This window comes from Dendropsophus ebraccatus, chromosome 11, assembly GCF_027789765.1.
Source record: "Dendropsophus ebraccatus isolate aDenEbr1 chromosome 11, aDenEbr1.pat, whole genome shotgun sequence".
NCBI lineage: Eukaryota > Metazoa > Chordata > Amphibia > Anura > Hylidae > Dendropsophus > Dendropsophus ebraccatus.
In genome coordinates this window covers 13575874-13590375 of record NC_091464.1, presented here as the reverse complement: position 1 = coordinate 13590375, position 14502 = coordinate 13575874, and the positions used below count along the sequence as shown (strand labels likewise).

The window sequence follows — 14502 nt, the reverse complement described above, 5'->3', positions numbered from 1 at the left end:
ATGGTGTCAGTGTGAGGAGCCTAATATGTTTGTCTGGCAGATTCTGTGGATTCGTGGCTCCAAAAAGTTCTCATAATGGCCCAGGACGGATGGAGAAGATGAAAAGGGAAGAACTCCGATCAGAGAAGACGTCCCCTGTGAGTCACCTGATATATTTGCACTGTAATGTATATGGTGTATAGAGCCTGTGTAGAGCTGGGGCCACCTCTATATGACTGGATGAGGTGATATTGGTCTATGTACAGAGGATTTTATTCAGTAGCAGCGGTTGTGTTAGTCAGTATGTGGTAAGGGGGGGGCCCAAGTTGACCTCTTGCACCAGGGCCCAAGAGACATTAGCTACGCCCCTGTATGTAGGCATCAGGGCAGTCCTCAGTGGTCCAGAGGTGTAACTACCACTGTAGCAGCCATAGCAGCTGCTATGGAACCCACCGCATCCGGGGGCCCTGTGGCCTGCTCCTGCAATAGACTGGGCCCCCTGAGCTGCTGTTATTTGCAGCACGAGTTAGCCAAGCAGGCCACCCGGGATCTGCAAATGTCTCTTTACACCTCACAGCTTAGTGGTCAGTCGGGAGGGGGCCCAATCAAAAGTTTGCTATGGGGCCCAGCCATTTCTAGTTACGCCACTGAAGTGGTCATGAATGGCGGGGAACATCCCGTGTAATCGCACCTCGCTGGGAGCGTCGGTGCTCAGGGACGGCCCCTCTGTGACGCTACTGGCTCCTATGTGCCGTGCTCCCAGCGAGGTGTGATTACACAGTATGTTCCCTGCTAGCCGGGACTACTTAGCTACTGAGGACTGCTGTGATTCCTACATAGGTTGGATTTACATATGACACAGGACATTTACAACTTTTACACAGGACTTTTCTTTTAAATCTGTGATCTCAGATTACCAGCGGTTTCTTTGTATGAAATCTTTTTATTAGTGTTGTGCAGAACTGACAATATGTTCGGGTTTGGCAAGGGCTGAGCGATTCCCCAGACACGCGGCAGCCAGAGGCGGGCAGGTAGTCATCTGGGCAGCCCGTCGGCTCTCTGCCTGTCAGCGCGCTCAGAGGGATGACTGACAGGCAGAGAGGCCAGTGTGTCTTGGACTCCATACTTCAGAGATCCTGATACATAGAATGAAGGTGCACAAAAGTAATAACGTAATGTAGGTCCAAAGTCCTCAGAAATTCACAAAAAAGAAAGTCCAAGAAAGCACTTTCAAACAAGCGTAAAAAAGATTTTGCTACGATATGTGTCAGGGTGATGTGAATAAAGATCTTTCTTATTTTTTGTTGCTTCTGCCTTGGACTATTTTATTGTGAATTTCACAATGGTCATCTTCCTTCCATGAATAATAAAATAGTGGCTTAGCAGGTTCAAAACTGAAAATTGGACCCTGCAGAGTTGAGATGAGCATGAAATCCAAATGTGCGGCATTTGCATACCGGTGGCTGAAGACGTTAGATACAACCCTAAAGAGTTCGGGAAACCATGGATACAGCCATAGGCCATAGGTTGTATCGATGTTTTCCCGGTCTCCCTAGGGTGGCATCCAACTTCTTCATCCACCGATAATCAAATGCTGCACGATCGGATTCGAGCATACTCCACCTCCGCTCATCTCTACTGCAGAGCTTAGTGTAGTCTCCAGGAAACAAGGTTCATCAGTGGGCACCTAAGTACTTGGTTAAAGTTTTCCATCAAAACTGAATTTTACACAATAGATTTTTAGCACACAGACATGTCAGACCCAGCATTTCAGTTATTTTTGCTGCTTAGAGCTTTATTATAACAATCACGATTGTACATATTAGTTGGGAAAGGATTTAAAGAGAAGTCTTGATGCCTTTTACTACAAAGTCCAAGATTCCTTTCTGATCCATTGACGGTCAAAGTCAAGTAGACCCCAAACCTTCCGCATTTCTTGGAATGAGCCGGAGACGAAGGGTGGGACACTGCCTTGCTTTTTAAATGTCGTTTTCTTTGATCACTTTTCAGTAGTAGTTCTGCATGGGCTATACTGAGATTGTACTAACCAGTCATAGAAAATTAGCAAAATGATAACCCAGTGTATTGTGACCCTAATGCTTCAGGAGTCCAAGAAATGTGCTGGAAGTTCAAGGGGAGGAAACTGCACAGCAATAGATTCACAGCATTGTGTAGCATATACATAACTATACACCTTTTGTATCACTTTGTGATTTAACATGACGTTAGGCTTCTGTTCTCTTTACAAAAATGCGATGTGTGTTTTAGCTGTAAGAGTGAGATCTTTGTATCTACTGAGCGTGTCCTTCCATGCTTGTAAACTGTTTGCGTTAGTTTTCAGTGTTTTCATTTTTTTTTGTTCTTTGCAGGTGTACATGGACTCTACCTTCATCTGGGTTTTCCGACTTCCGTTAAATGTTCTCGTGTATTAGTCTGCATTTGTTTCTACAAAAATCTCTGTGCCCACATGTTGACTTTGTATCTTTGCCAGTCTGCCTGTGTTCTTTAAGGCATTCTATCACTTTTGGATCCCTTCCAAGGCACTACTCTCCAAAGTCTATCTGGGAAAGTCTCTGAAACAACTTAGGCAAAAGTTCATTAGCACAAAGGAGTAGCTGGCACACTGATGCCTGACAAATGCTCTTCTTTTTTGTTCTGGTTCCATTGGTGTATAACTGGAGGGTAGATTACTCTGCCAGAGAGAGACCATGGTGATGAAGGGTCTGACCTGCCACCTGGGCGATAACGGGCAAGTAACCCAATCACAACCAGCAATGAGCAGAAAGCTAGTGCAGTTAGTGCTTTTTGTCCTCTATGTTTGTAACCTGTGCCAGTCTCCCTAGTCCTGGCACTAGCACAAGCCGTTCGCACTCTCCCCCCAAGAATGGAGACTCGTAGGCATACTCTGCATTCCTCTCCTGGAAGTAGTCTTGTGACATTGTATGAATTCAGACCAACAGGAAGCCTTGCACGTTCAACACTGGCACCAGGTGTTAGGCAACTCCAACGAAGGCTGCATCCAAGTGCATTAAGAGGTGGAACCCAAGATAGCAATAAATGACGCTCACCCACTTCTCCTACGTGAAGTTGGACCGGATCATCTCTAGCTGGGTATAGTTGATTGACCATTAGGTGAACACTTTTGTAATCTGCTCCTACCAGATTTTGTGCGACACAGGTATATACCCCAGCATGGGCTGATGACACCACCTGTATTTCTAGTGTCCCTTCCTGTTGTACTTTGTAACCACCCCAGTTTGCTGACACTCCTAGCTTCTCTCCAGATGGGGTGACCCAGTATATTTGTGGCTCTGGCTCAGCAAGGGCTCGGCAGTGCAAGGTTATGCTTTGTCCAGTAGATGCCCGAACACGAGGTGAGAAGCTTGGTATTGGAATAAGGGGAAGACACCGGTCACTCATCTCACGAAAAGGGACCAGTCTTAACTGTGTGCGTCTTAATTCTGGTGGCTCAGCACATAGTGTGGATTGAGGTTCCATAAAGCGCACATGTGAGGCTGTGGCATTGACCCAACGGATAACACAGTCGCATCTCAGAGGATTTCCATGCATAGCAATTTCCTGCAAGTTTGGCAGTGACTCTACAGTTTCTCTATGTAAAGAGCTTAGAGCATTGTTATTCAGCATAAGTGTTTCCATGCGTGGAAGTTTCTGGAAGGCCCTGGGATGGATAAAAGAAAGTTTGGGATTGTTGGTGACTTCTAACTTGGTCAGTTCGGGCAGGTTGACTAATGCCAATTCATCAATAGATACCAGCTCTTCCATGCTGTTTAATCCAAGTTCCTTCAACTCGGCCATATTTTCAAAGTCTTTTTGCTGGATTCTACTAAGTGGATTTTTGTTCAAATCCAAAAACTTCAGGCTTGGCACCCTTTGCAGAGCACCTTTAGGTACTCTGATTAGTTTATTATCATACAAAGAAAGACTTTCCAAGTTAAGTAATCCTTCTAATGCAAAGTCTGATATGTCCTTCAGCCCCATGCCTGCCAGAACAAGACTCCGTAAATTGGAAAGAGCTTTAAAGTTCATGTCTAGCACTGAACTGACCTTATTGCCACCAACCATCAAAACCTCAAGGGATGGCATCTCTTTAAACCACTGGTTGTTGAGTCTTGTCAGTAAGTTTGAGTTGAGATGAAGACGAAGTAAACGCCGTAGACCAGAGAACGCTTGGGGAGATATGTCACTCAGCTGATTGTGGTTTAGGTACAATTCTTCGAGGCTCTCAAGTCCAGAAAAGCTATGGTCTGGCAAGTTTTCTAACTGATTCTCTTCGAGGTGGAGGCTTACAAGGTTCGGTAGGTGTCTGGCATTAAAGTCTCTAATATGGGAGAAACTGTTCTGAGACAAGTCTAGTTCTGTCAGGTTCTCCAGGTAACCTAATTCTTCTTGCTCTAGACGTGCAATGTTGTTGCTCTGGAGGAGGAGTGTATGAGTTCCAGCTGGTAAAGCATTTGGGACAGCTGGGACAAAAAGGTCATTGCAGTCCACAGTATTGGCCTCTCTGTAGGCTGACCTTGGAGTGTACCAAGGACATATCTGACAGACACACTCGGATGGACATTGCACCTTCCAAGGCACAGCCGGGATGCCTGCTAGAGCTGAAGATGCCCAAAAGAGGGTTAATTTGACCACAAGAAGTCTCATCCTGCAGCCAGGAGAGGGATAATCAAAATTCATTTTCCACATAGATCAAGTTTACAAATTAGAAGTGTTTAGAGAAAATGAGGCAGCAGATGCATCGGGGATACTTGAGCTTCGGCTACGACCACCCTTTTATCATCATCACACCAAGATGCCGGGCTCTTCCTCTTGAGAGCAAACACATCATCTAGCTCCTCCAACACTTGATAGGATCTGTGGAGACAAGGGATTATTGTTAGAATTCAAACTGCAGGAATCAGATTGAGCACATTGAATGTTCTCATCATCCTCTATGGCCCCCTCTTCTCTTCACAATCATGACTTTTTATTTCCCCACCTGCCTCTCTCCCTTTCACACACCTCTTTCCTTTTATGCCGCTTCTGTTTTTCTATCTCCCTCCATCCCTAGTGTTTTTTTTTCTTCTATTCTCCATCTCCTCCTCCCTGTGCATCGCCCCCACAGGCTGAGCCTTTTCTTCCACGGCCCTTTCTTTCCAGAGAGCCTCTCACTTGTCACCATGGTGACGGACCACCAAGTATTAGACATGTTCAGTTTGGCCAGATACCGAGCTGGCCTCAAAAGGATAGAGAAGGAGCCTGTGAGATCTGAATATGGCTATGAGAGAGTTTTAATGATTTTAGCAGCTGTTCTAAATGTACTTAAAGTGATACTGACAACCCCTTCTCTATAGTTTCGGTTCTCCGCACCATCGACAAGATTGTATGCTGAACATTACAAAAATACCTTTATAAAAGTTGTCCATGTTGTCTTTTTGTGTTTTTTACTGATATATTTCATTGGTGGACAGTGTCACCGAGGATGGACTTTTTGGCCGTTAAGTCCCCTCTCCCCGCCTCGGTCTGGTGCCGCAATCCACGTCCCCTAGTGACATTGCCGGAGGGGCTGCTCCAACGGCAGCGTAAATCTATGGTTATTGGCCACACATCATCCTCTTTAAACCACAGCCACTGTGTCTTCAGGCCCCCAGCCCGCCAGCCGCTGTGTCTTCAGGCCCCTGCCCCGACAGCCGCTGTGTCTTATGGCCCCCGCCCCGATAGCCGATGTGTCTTCAGGCCCCCGCCCCGCCAGCCGCTGTGTCTTCATGCCCCTGCCCCGACAGCCGCTGTGTCTTATGGCCCCCGCCCTGCCAGCCGCTGTGTCTTCAGGCCCCTGCCCCGCCAGCCGCTGTGTCTTCAGGCCCCCGCCCCGCCAGCCGCTGTGTCTTCAGCCCCTTTGCCCCAACAGCCGCTGTGTCTTCAGGCCCCCGCCCCGCCAGCCGCTGTGTCTTCAGCCCCTTTGCCCCAACAGCCGCTGTGTCTTCAGGCCCCCGCCCAGGCATCCGCTGCGTCTTCAAGCCCCAGCCTCAAGTTACAGCGACGGCCAGAAGCTCATAGTGCCAGATCACACAGCAGCACTGATAGTAGGTGTACACTGCATCTGTGATCTGGAAACTGACAGCACAGATATATGCATATCTGTTTTGTCAGCTTCCAAGGCTGCACGAACGATTTAAAGGGGTAGTGCACCCAAATTTTTTTTCTTTCAAATCAACTGCTGCCATGAAGTGCCAGAGATTTGTAATTTACTTCTATTAAAAAATCTCAAGCCTTCCAGTACTTATCAGCTGCTGTGTGTCCAGCAGGAAGTGGTGTTTTCTTTCCTGTCTGACACATAGCTCTCTGTTGCCTCCTCTGTCCATGTCAGGAACTGTCCAGAGAAGGAGCAAATCCCCATAGAAAACCTCTCCTGCTCTCCAGAATGGAAATAATACCACTTCCTGCTGGGCATACAGCAGCTGATAAGTACTGGAAGGCTTGAGATTTTTTAATAGAAGTAAATTACAAATCTCTGGCACTTCATGGCAGCAGTTGATTTGAAAGAAATTTTTTTTTGGTGCACTACCCCTTTAAGAAAAGTTTGTGCAGCCCGACCACTTGATTAATTGTGCCATGTAAAGGTACTGCAAACGAGCGCCAATCTCGCTCCCATCTGCAGGGAGGCGTGAGCGCGGGCTGATATGTAACATAACAGCAGCGCTGCTGTTGGAGCAGCCTCCTCTGGTGACATCACTAGGGGACATGGACTGTGGCGGGGAGAGGGGACTCACTGGCTGACAAACCCGCCTCATTGACACTATTCACCAATTTAAAAAAAGGATTTTTTTTTTTAATGAAAAGATGACATGGAGAACTTTTAAAAAGCTATTTTAGTAATGTGCAGCATTATGGAGAACCACAACTATAAAGATCACCAAAGAGAACAAATATACTAAATAGGCAGACTGGCACACCAAAATATCAGTGAAATAAAAGTACTTTAATAAAGCAGGTACAAAAACATTCCTAAATTAATAGTCCCAAAGCTAAAAACACTTAAAAATTAACCATGGTCATCCCAGGCGTGGTATAACCCAACACCTCTATCCAGATATAGCGTGGACGGCACCCCGTCGTTTCCCTGTCATGTCTTCATAATGGTGATTAGAGATGATCGAACAGCGCTAATGTTCAGGTTCGTACGAACTCGAACCATCGGTATTTGAATCCCGCAGTCTTCCCGTTCTGTGGGGAAGGTGGAGACAGCCCGCGTTCCACCTGGAAAACAGGAAAACAGTCTATGACCTAAGCTGTATTCCTGTTTTCCAGGCGGGACTCGGGCTGTCTCCACCTTCCCCACGGAACGGGAAGACTGCGGGAGTCAAATACCGATGGTTTGAGTTCGTACGAACCTGAACATTAGCGCTGTTCCATCATCTCTAGTGGTGATATGCTGCTAACTCTTCGCCATAGCTCTTCATTTTTTGAGTTGCATATTTGAGTTATTTATTGCACTACTGGCACCATTATAGATATTTATTTTTCACATTTATACTCACATCTGAGATTATTGTCGAGTTTTGTATGCACTTTAATTGGTTGATTTTCTTTTCTTAGCCTTGTACCTACATCATATTACACTGTACAGGGTAGATGCTATTATACCTGCATAGGGGTGCTGTTTTGGGTTATACTGCACCTGGTATTACCATGGTTCATCTTCAAGTGTTCTTAGCTTTGGGACTAAATCCTAGTGTTTGATTCACAGCTTACACTGCTCAGTACTACTCTGCAATGTCTTCCATGCTGCCTCTGCTTCTAGGGGTATGTAAGGGTATGTTCACATCTTGTTTTTAGCCGCACGTCGGGCCACACGTCAGGAATCAGTGTAAAAAGGATGCTGACGTGCAGTCCGGCGTGCGGTCGACGGCCACATGACGGCCACATTGACTTAAATGAGCAGGACGGAGTCATTATGTGACTACGTTCTGCTCATTTGCCGGGCGTACACTGCTTTTGTGCAGGACTCAAAAGCGTAGTCGACTAAGCGTAGAGAGATGGTGGGGTGGAATCCCCTTCTGTCAGTCTGTGTCATGTTACTAATCTCCACCCACTTTAGGGACAATTAAAACTTCGACTTGTGGCCCTTCAGAGGGGAAAGCTGATGCCAAATGCAATATAGAAGTTATATAATGGTCAGAAATAACTCATGATGTACCCATAACAGCTTATCCTTGAAAGTTACCTGATGTGGCAGGTATACTACATGAGGCTTTAGGACACATCCATTTATCACTAGATAGTGTATGGGAGCTTATTGCATATAGGTTTATGGAGCCTTTGCATATATAACAGTATGAAGTACACCTTAGTTGGCATTGCTGTTGATAGCTAGAGCACTATGCTTTACATCTACATTTATGTAGGGGATTTGGAGCTGTGTATCAGAAAAACATTTTTCCTACCACCAGGGCTGTATTAGCAGCTGCTGCTGCCCTAGGCACTAAACCTGAGGACGCCCCATCTTCACGCACCTATTGGCGATACCAGACCTGACCAATACCACCATACCCCCCACCCCCCTGGAAAAGACAACAGATTTACTGGCAAGTCTGAACGGGAGGAGGGAAACTAAAAAAATAAAAACAAAAAAATTAGTTTTTTCTGTCCCCCTGCTCTCTGGTGCTGCCCCCCTGCAAGGTGCTGCCCTAGGCACCGGACCACGGGTGCCTAGTGGTAAATACGGCCCTGCCTACCACTATAGAGATGTATTAAGAAATAAGTCAGCACAGCGTTCTGAACCTACTTAGATTAATTAGGGGAGAACATTAACTTTATGCAGCGGTTAAAGGGATTATCAAGGATTAGAAAAACATGACCGCTTTCTTTCAAAAACAATACCTCCCTTGTCCCCAGTTGGGGTGTTGTTTTCCAGTTAAAGGAGAAGGAAAATTAAAGGAGTTTGAAGAAAAAAAATAAAAAAACCAACATGCCATAGAGGGGGTGGGTGAACTTACCTCCTTGAATCCATCGCTGGTGCCTGCCTTCTTGGTCCCTGGTTCCTAGCCGTTTCCTGGTGTAGAAACAGGACCTGGGATGTGGAAACAGCCATGGACCGGAGTGGCGGACTGCAGGCACCAGAGGTGGAGCCGAGGAGGTAAGTGCACATTATTTTTTTCACCCACCACTTACCTGACAAGTTTGAAAGAAAAACTGTCCCTGCCGGACTTTTCCTTTAATTGGGATGTGTCAATTTCACTTTATGTTTCAAACTGCTGACACTGTTAGATGCTGTTAGATCAGGGAGACACATGGTACCGCTCATATATCTGTCTGTGATTCCAGAACATAAAAAAAATGCTTTTATTATATAATAAGAGGCCAAACCAAGCTCCTTAAGTGCAGCAAACTGCAACACCCCCTCACTCCCCCTCCCATACCTGACCGTGCTTGGGACTCAGCTTCCGGGTGTCAATCAAGCAGGGAGGAGGAATTCCAGCTTATAGCTATTCAGGAGCTTGGAACTAGAGAATAAAATAAATTCTCTACATTCTGGAAGCACAGACAGATATAGGAAAGGTACCTTGTGTCTCCTTGACCCAACAGCATCTTACAGTGTCAGCAATTTGGAACATGAACTGCAGCTGACAGATTCCCTTTAAACTCCTCACCCAAACTGCAAACAAGAGTGGTGCCGTTTCTGGATGAAAGCGGACATGTTTTTCTTACCCTGGATGAGCCTATAATGCCATATAGCCCATATTCCCCCACAATCAGGGGCGTTACTACCACTATAGCAGCCATAGCGGCTGCTATGGGGCCCGCCGCATCAGGGGGCCCCATGGCCTGCTCCTGCAATACACTGGGCCCCCTGAGCCGTCATCATTTGCAGCACCGGGTGGCCCTGCTGGTCTCCTGGGTTTTGCAAATGTCCCTTTAACTGCAAGCACTCCTGACCAGAGCTAGCAGTTATGTAGTTATGACTTCATTTGGCCGTTTAGTGGTCAGTCGGGGGGGGGGGGGGGGGGGGCAATAAAAAGTTTGCTATGGGGCCCAGCCATTTCTAGTTACGCCCCTGCCCACAATAAAGATTTACCGTCTACCTGAAGCGGTTCCTCAGCCTCTAGAGCAGGGATGGGGAACCTTTGGCCCTCCAGTTGTTGCAAAACTACAATTCCCATCATGCCTGGACAGCCAAAGTGAAGCTTTGGCTGTCCAGGCATGATGGGAATTGTAGTTTTGCAACAGCTGGAGAGCAGAAGGTTCCCCATCACTGCTCTAGACTATACAGCAACTACTACCGGAAAGCTCAGCTCCACATAGCCGCACTGACAACTTTGCTCGTCCCATCACATAAAAAATGCAAAGTGTATACTTAATAGTGGAGCCAGACAAAGAGAAGAACAGGGGATTGTATTATAAAGACCGGGAATTACAGATGAAGAGGAGGATGAATTCGTTTAGTGAACAGGTAATAATTTGGAGGAGGCCGGCAAAGTAGATCAGTGGGTTTAGAAAATGTGGGCAGGAAATTGCAGTAATCTATGATTTTAAGCATTTTCGTTTTCTCGCTAACAATTTCTCAACTATATATGTGAAAGATCATGAAATAACACACCAGTACATGAACGCAAAACAAAGGCTCCGCTAATCCTTTGTATATTTCCTGTAAAGGGCAACACCTCCGAAGCCTACCGCAGTCCAGACCGTATAATCTGCCTGGCTGGTCTGTTTCCGAGCCGGTGTCGAAGCCCTTACAACTGTATTGTCTTGTAGGAAGAAGAAAGCGGGATCTGCATGGGAAGCCACCTCCTTCCCGAGACTGGAGCAGAGAGCGGATGTAATTTATAACCCCTGCAGTGTCAGCATCAGCACTTAATACCCAGCAATGAGGGGGAAGGACTATCACAGTCAGAAGACGTGAGACCAGAGCAGAAAGCCTCACGAAAAAGCCATAGAAAATAATCATACCCTACGCGAAGAAAATGAGATTGTCTCAGCATAGCGAAATGCAAAGAAGACTGAGCTACTAAAATATAAAAGGAAGGGCTATATGATGATACAACTAATAGGGCAGCTCAAAAAAAAAAGGAAATATTTAGCTGTTACTAGACATACATGATTCAATTGGTGGATTTCAATGACTTCTAACTGAGAGGACCTGTTAGGAACATGGGGCAGCACAAGGACGCAATGGGGAGCCTATCATCGAGAACGCCACTAGTGTACACAGCACAATAAATCGAGGGTCCGGGCTTTACGACCCTTGTATTGTTCATGCAGTCATGGAAATTGGCAGCACAGATATACATATATGCGTGCTGTCAGTTTCCAGGTCACACAGCAGTACATACTTACCTAGGTTGCTGCTGTGATCCCACTCTCCCGTCTATTCGCTGTGTCTCCTTCTCTATCCGCTTTGTTCTCTCCTAATTGGGCTGTCATTTTGAAGGAGGCGGCTGCCGGAAGATACAGCGGCTGGACGGGAGAACAGGATTCTACAGCACGACACTACTAGGTAAGTATGCACTGCTGTGTGATCTGGAAACTAATAGCATGAATATATGTATATCTGTGCTGTCAGTTTCCCTTTATGGTTATTGGCTACATATCCACTGTTTACATAGGAATGTGTGTGTCTACAACAATAAATTTTGAAGCCTACTCTAAAGATACAATCACCCGAGGATCAGGTGTTTTCCTGCTCCTGCGCTGATCGCTGTCACTTTTACATGGACCGGTTATCACCCAAAGGAGCGTTTCTAGCAACAACACTCCTTGAGGATAATCAGTCCGTGTAAAATGCCCTTTACTATTCCTAACATATCTGTTTTAGGAGATGCTTACATTACCCATAAGATACCAGTTCTGGGGCATCCCTTCTTGTTGGGTCATTGCTTTATAATCCCTCCTAGAAATGTATGAATATAATAATAACTGGTTCCTAAAGAGCATAGGAGAAGTTTGGCACTGTCTCTCCACATGAAGCCGCAGGGGCTGCAGGCAAGCCGTCTTCACATGTGCGAGGTTTTCAACTTTTAGCACTACATGTGGTGCAACGCCAGAAAGACTATTCACGATCCAGAATGGAGAAGCGGCACCTCACCATCCAAATGCAACTTTATCACATAGCAAGGCAAGACTATCACATAGCAAGTGTGCCCCACTGAGGCTTCGGCCGTTTCACACTTCCGTATGTTATTACGAGGCCGGTTGAATCGCGGAAGCGTGAAACAGCCGTAGCCTCAGTAGGACACACTTGCTATGTGATCGCCTTGCCTGTTAACCGCTGTACGGTGTTTGCTTGAAATAAAGTTGCACTTGAACAGTGAGTTGCCGCTTCTCTGTTGGATTCTTATTTCTGGATATTAACCCCTTCAAGACTGAGCCTATTGATGCACAGATATTTTGGGCCATGATCTATAGTTTTTATTAATACCATATTGATGTAACACAAAAGTTTTAATCGCTTTTTATTAATTTTTTTTCTGATATATAACTTTTAAAAAATCTGCAATGCTGGTGATTTCCCCCCCCCCCCCCCCGTTTATGCCGTTCACCGTGCGGGAACAATAATGTTTATTTTAATAGATCGGACAATTTCACATGTGATATGTAATATGTTTATTTATTTATTTATTTAATTTTTTTATTTTTATTATGGGCAAGGGAGTATTTTAAACATTTATTGGGAGGGGGTTTATAGGTTTTTTTTTTATACTTTTAAAAACTTTTATTAATTTTTTTTTTAAACACTTTAAAACATGCAATCATTAGATTGGATATACTGATCTATGCTATGCCATAGCATAGCATAGATTAGTGTTATTGGCGATCTATGCAAAGAGCCTGGCTGAGAGCAGACTCTATCCATAGATGGCCGATCCGACATGACAGAGGTAAGAGGCTTACCCCTGCCCGTTTGAACAAGTGATTGGGACCTCCACAGCATGGCTGCGGGGGTCTAATCAGTCAGTGACAGGAGCTTGTCCTGTCACTGAGTACCTTAAATGCCATGATCGCTGCAGAGGTTCTGCACACATCAAAAGTTCCTGAAGTCAGGAACAAGCAGGAACGTATATCTGCGTATTGATGACGTGAAGGGGTTAAAAACATTACCATTCTTTGTACGCTGTCCATTGTTAAACTGTGCAGGGGCCACAACTAGAGATGAACGAATTTACAGTACAAACAAAGCAAAGTGCTCCGTTAGTTCAGCGGTCACCTCATCAGCTGCCCAGTGTCCAATGACTGGATCCAGCTTTTCCAGGCACCCGAAGCAGCAAAGGGTGATAAGCCGATTGCCGAGCTAACAAAGCAATGTAAATTCGCTCATCTCTAATGGGGCGTTTACACAGAGAGATTTATCTGATAGATCTTTGAAGCCAAAGCCAGGGACAGACTATAAACAGGGTGCAGGTCATAAAGGAAAGCCTGAGATTTGTCCCCTTTTCAAATCTATTCCTGGCTTTGGCTTATAAAATCTGTCAGATAAATCTCTCTGTGTAAACGCACCATAACCGCAACCTGGCCGGTTGTCAATGTAATGTTATATTTCTAAGAGGGATAAAGAAGAAACAGCAGAATGGTTAAATGAGGCTTTATTGCAATATTAAACACAACCCATTGACAATACTGATGATATTATACTGTAATCCGCCATTGCTAAGTAACTGAAAGATTTATTGGATATTAGTAGATTGGGGACTGATAATCTCCCTGTGTAACAGGCCTAGCGATCAGCTAATAAATGAGCAACCGCCGGTTCCTCGGCTGATCGCTTGATTTCAACCTGTCAAAAAAATCATTGCTGGTCAGATGCACATGTCCCTGCGTGATAATGGATGTGCAGCCACGAGTGATAGAACGAAAGCGCCAATGATCTGAGGCTACTGAGCCCTGTAATACGCTACGGAAAGGAGGACTGGTCTAGGGATTCTGGTCCGGCGTCAGGCCGTGTAATGTAGCCCTTAGTAGTCTCCTGTGCGACAGCTATTGTGGAAACACGACATTCTGTACACAGCTACCTAAAGGGTTCCTGTCATCATATATAATGTCTGACATGTTATCAGGCACGTCAAATGTTATTGATTGCAGCAGCTGATCCTGCTGTGATACAAAGATCCAGCTGGGGAGAGAGTGTGGCGGTAGTGCCATCCATTCCCCCGGCCGCTCAATAATTACGACACTGGGAGCAATGGGGGCGTGGCTACAATCCCCCCCCCAGCATTAGATCCATCTATTGATAATCATTAGGGGCGGGGCTATAGGGGCAGGTCGGATCGGATTGGTGCTTGAAGGGGTGGTAGCCATGCCCCTAGTGCTGCTAACAACTTACCAGGCCGACTAACAGCACAGGAGCGGCGCTGAGGAGGAAGGTAAGAGACATACCGTCATCCTCAGCACCCCGTGCCCACTAGGGCGCTATCAGCAGGTTGGATTTGTCTAACTTGCTGATAGATGCTCTTTGAAGAAATCTACAATCTATAATAAAGACACCTTAGACATTTCTTTGTTTGGCAAATATATATGTATTCAATATTA

General features: G+C 45.7%; 1 protein-coding gene across 2 annotated transcripts in view; it reads right to left on the bottom strand.

Annotated features, from left to right (window-relative positions):
• Window positions 1-1802: 1802 nt before the first annotated feature.
• The window catches only part of LRRN2 (leucine rich repeat neuronal 2), a 34484-nt gene continuing 21784 nt past the window's right edge, over window positions 1803-14502 (bottom strand). The window contains exons 1-2 of one of the 2 annotated variants that reach the window (XM_069944677.1): window positions 5002-5137; window positions 1803-4854 (exon numbers count right to left, since the gene is read on the bottom strand). In XM_069944677.1, the coding sequence (XP_069800778.1) occupies window positions 2578-4686 (2109 nt within the window). In that variant the 5' untranslated portion in view covers window positions 4687-4854; window positions 5002-5137 and the 3' untranslated portion in view covers window positions 1803-2577. Of the gene's footprint in view, window positions 4855-5001; window positions 5138-14502 lie in introns of those variants that run through there. The other variant, XM_069944678.1, reaches the window with a different exon arrangement.